Raw genomic sequence first — 4,603 nt, forward strand, 5'->3', positions numbered from 1 at the left:
GAAAGAGTGGGAAAACTCATTTACACCAAACAAAAGGGGAGGGGTGATTAGTTGCTCCAGTGACAACAGAAAGAGCCAGATAGGCCCAGGGAAACTGATAAAGAAGCGGGAAAACGCTAATATCCCCCGGTTGCCTGCCTTTTTTTATATATATTTTTTTTTTAACTTCTTTCTTTCTTTCTTTCTAAGCACTAAAACTCCACCATTTTCTATCATGCAAATTTGTGTGCCTAAGTGAGATTAAACTCCGCGCAGGCACCGTGCCTCCTCTCCCCAAGTCCATTTCCCGCGCCAAGATAAGGCCAACTTCCCTTAATGCATCTTACAAGGCGGTGGGAGTGTTTCGCAGGCCCGCATTGGAGACGGCTTATTATCAATACAAATAAGAGCTTTCCAGACACCGGCTGCCTCCTCCTCCTCCCTCCCCGCTCTCTTTTAAAGCCGGGAACCCGGAGTAATGCTTAAATAGCTGAAGTGTCCTGCAGGGAGTGGGGAGAAGGGGGAGGCTGCGCCTGAGATGCTGCTGCAGGGGCAAGAAGTGGGACTTGCTAAGGAAAGCAGAGCCGGGTAGAGGAGAGGAGAGGCAGGGAAAGCATCACTCCTCAGAGGTCTATGGGGCATAAGTCCTCTTTCTCGCTCTGGGTTTCTGCCTCCCTCCAAGTTCAGAGCGTGACTACTACAAGTGCAGCTTCTCTTTGGGGTTTTCACCCAGAAACACCTTGTTCTTCCCAAGGGTTATAGGATCACAGCAAGGTTTAGGTTGGAAGGGACCTTAGAGATCATCCAGTTCCACCCCCCTGCCCTGGGCAGGGACACCTCCCACCAGCCCAGGTTGCTCCAAGCCCTGTCCAACCTGGCCTTGACCACCTCCAGGGATGGGGCAGCCACAGCTTCTCGGGGCAACCTGCGCCAGGGGCTCACCACCCTCACAGGAAAGAATTTATTCCTGAGATCTAATCTTAATCTTCCCTCTACAAGTTTGAAGCCATCACCCCTCATCCCATCACTACATTCCCTTGTAAAAAGTCCCTCCCCAGCTTTCTTGTAGGTGCCAGAAGGACCCTTCCTGTAGGTCCAAAGCAAACTCCTGCAAACATGGGAAGTGCTGCTGCCCTGTGCTTTGTCTGGTCTTAGGACAACTCCTCCTAAGAAGAAAGGAGGGCTGAGTGAGTGGGACAGGCAGGGACCACCTTCCAAACACTGCAGATGCCACGTGCGCTCCCCGAGCTGCTCATTTTAAGCCTGAGAGCTTCTTTCCTGGGGCGATCCAAGTGCAAAGAACCTCCTTGTACCTTTTGCTGTTGCTTCACATCAACTCGGCGTCACCAACACTGCACCTGACCCCGTTTAAAGCAGTGCCCAAAATAGCAGGTCTGAACTTTGATGGATTCAATGCCCAGGGTCTGTTGTCTCATCATTCCCGGGCTCATTTGTCCCATATTAGCACAGAAGCAGCGAGAAGGAGACACACACCTATTCCCGGATCGGCAGCAATCACCTTTTGTCGCAGGATTTCAAGCCTAGAAAGCCTGACCGACGAGGAAAGGTGGGAGAAAAGGGGCTCGCATCATTTCGGAAAGAAGGATCGCTAAGGGGTGACACGGTAACAACCTTCCCAAAAGCTAAAGGTTGTTGCAAAGAGGACACTGATCAATTGTTCCCCACGTCCACTGGGAACAGGCTGAGGAAAAACTCCACTTCATTTGCAACAAAGAAGGTTTAAGTTAGATATTAGCTATACATTTTCTAATTATAAAGGTAGTGAGGCAGTAGAATAGATCGTCTAGGGAGACTGAAGAACCTGCTTTGTTAAAGATTTTCAAGAATAGCTTTCACGTGTGTTTGCCAGCGATGTCCCTGCCTCGTTGCAGGGGGACGGGCTCAATTAGCTCTTGAGGTGCCTTCTACCCACCTATTTTGGGATCTCAGCCATCAATACCGTCAACCTAGAAATAAAGGTGCAGCGTTTCCCTCGCTGCAGCGTGGACATCCTTGGTTCCTGGTGGTTTCTAGCTGATCCTCTGCCGCTGCCTTGGGGGACCATCCCCAACCCTCATCCCCTAAAGGAAGCTGCTTCTCCCAGCCCTATCCATCTTCTGGTTTTTGCTCTGCCCCCTTTCCCCCGCTCCCCGCTCCAGCATCCCTTGGCAGACACCAGGAGCTCCTCAGTCTCTCCACCCACAGCCATTTCCCAGCGATAGTCCCTGAACTTGGGGAGAAGGAGGGATGCACGGCGTGGGGTGAGGGTGTCCGGACCCTGACTGATAGGCACCCATCGCACAGGCTACTGAAATCCCAGCTGGAAGGGGAAGAGCTCCTTACCCCCTGCGGCTGGTGCCTTTGGAGAGCGCAGCCTGCCCCGGGGCACGATTTAATTGCATCCTGAGAGGCTGGAGTGCTCCTGCCTCCAGAGCTGTGCCCCCAGGCGCAGCAAGGAAAAGTCAAGGACCTGCTTAGAGCAACCCTCTTTCTGGCTGCACCTGGACTAACACTGTTTAAAAGGGTTTCCCCTCCGCCTTTTCCATCTCCTCTCACTGCTTCTCCCTTCCTATCAAGCTGTGGGAAGGGGTAAGAGGCTCCGCTGTGTGCCTGAACGTGGCACATCCCCGAAATCCGACGCTCGGACACCCCACTTCCATGGGAGGAAAGGGGTAAGCGCTGCTTCCCGCAAGCTGAACGTCTTTTAGGACAGGATTAAACCAGCTTGCGTATTTATTGGTCCCATTTTCCAAGGCGGGAGAGTTAATCCTGGCACCCCAGCCAAATTTTAATCGGGCTCATTAAGGCAGGTCTCCCTTTAATTGGACACGATATTCACTTTCACATCCTGCTCCAGCGTGTTGCTGCGCATTATGCGCTTGCCACCTTCCACCCAAAAGGGCTGGGGGAGCCCTTGAAATGAGGGGTCCGGTTCCTGAGAGGTGGTATTTCCATCGGCAGCGGTGAGGATATTCCCCACGTTATAGGACTGAGCCCATCACTGAATCCTCCAGTACTTAACTGCATCGCTGCAAGGAGTTAAGATACAACATTCTCCTCCAGTACCCAAACGTCTCTTCCTAATGACATAGAAAGACACAGGAGGGATGGAGCCACGCGTCTGGCGATACGGGAAATTTAGGTCAGGAAACGGGAATCAGAAGAGAACAGATAGAAATTGTCCTGCATCACTCCAGCACCTGATAGCGCCTTCAGAACTTGCGGGTGATCGACTTTGGCTTAAGAAACTCAGGCAGGTAATAACAGATTGCAAGATAAACAGCAAGGACCCGGGCTGGCAATGCATCCGCTTTTTCTCGGCGGTTAATGGAGATGGAGAAAGTCCGGCTCTGTTTAGTTTGCTTGATTGCTCGAAGAGGAAAAAGAAAACGGAAAGGGAGGGAGGGGGGAAAATAAAGGCCCTGGGTTTGGGGTTTCTTTCCCCCCCCTTTCTATTCATTAGGCTGTCAATAATGCTCAGGCCTGGCATATCGACGGTGGATTAGCTCAACCCGACTCTGTACAAGACCAATGCCTTTTTAACCCAGCTTGTTTCCAAATCAATACCCCCATCAGCATTCGAAAATTAGCCCGAGACGAGATTCCAATACTCGAGCTAGTGTGTCATGCTAAGAGGGCTCCCGGCCAAATCACAGAAGAAGAAGGGGAGGGGGGGGGGAAAGGTTGCTAGGAAGGGATTAGAAATTTTCCATTAATTTTCCCCGAGGCTGCCTCCCTAAGAATGCAGCGGGCCCCGTCCGTCCCACCACGCAGGCTCCCCCCTGCCTAGCACGAGTCCTGCCGCACGGACACGGGGGCAATCTTGCGTGAACGTCCATCTGCTTGGCCACCGCCTGCGGCCGCGCTTCCACGTCCCCTCTCCAGAGCCTGTGGTGGGCTTGCACACTCGCCGAAGAGCGCACATACGCACCCCCGGGGACTGGGCACGCCTCGGAGAGGGGCGCTTGGCCACCGTGAGCGCTCCACCACCCCATGCTGGCCTTCCTCCTCCTCCTCCTCCTCGCAGAAGTACAGAGTTTCAACACACAAAGACATATTGTTGCTAGGCACACACACGCCCCCTCAAAGCACACAAATCTGCCGGCTCTCTCTTTTCCCCCAACACAAGTTTTACTTCTAGCACTGCCTCCAGTGTAGAGAACAAAAAAAAAAACCAACCCCAAACCATCAAAATACAACAACAACAACAAACAGCAACATGGGTTTGCTCGTGACTACTGTGGATATCAGAAACAAAAAATCCAGGAAAGCGGGATAAATGCATTGCCCGGCTTCACTGGGACTCTCCAAGCCCACTGGTCAGCCTCTGCGTATGCACCGAGTTGTCTGACACACTCAACGTAGCCGCAATGGGAGGAGAAGACACCAGGGCGAAAGGGTTGAACAGAAACCAAAGCGCCAAGCCCAACCCCTCCACGAATTCCCGCCGTCTTACCTTGCACGATGAGGTGGACACGCGATGTCTTGGGGTGATTGTCTGTCTGCACGGAGCAGGTGTAGGGACCCTCATCGTACACATCCACGTCTTGGATCTGGATGCTGTACTGGGTTTTGGTGTTGGCCAAGAGCACCACCCGAGGGTCCAAGCACCACTTGTCATTGC

The 4,603-nt window shown here is 52.7% G+C and overlaps 1 protein-coding gene across 1 annotated transcript in view; it reads right to left on the minus strand.

Annotated features, from left to right (window-relative positions):
* LOC104291547 (protein CEPU-1) overlaps positions 1-4,603 on the minus strand; it is a 144,136-nt gene that overhangs the window by 50,417 nt on the left and 89,116 nt on the right. Inside the window, exon 5 of the mRNA XM_009890792.1 lies at positions 4,436-4,603. Within this exon, the coding sequence (XP_009889094.1) occupies positions 4,436-4,603 (168 nt within the window). The remainder of the gene's footprint in view (positions 1-4,435) is intronic.

Source organism: Charadrius vociferus, unplaced genomic scaffold, assembly GCF_000708025.1.
Source record: "Charadrius vociferus isolate BGI_N301 unplaced genomic scaffold, ASM70802v2 scaffold858, whole genome shotgun sequence".
NCBI classification, from domain to species: Eukaryota; Metazoa; Chordata; class Aves; order Charadriiformes; family Charadriidae; genus Charadrius; species Charadrius vociferus.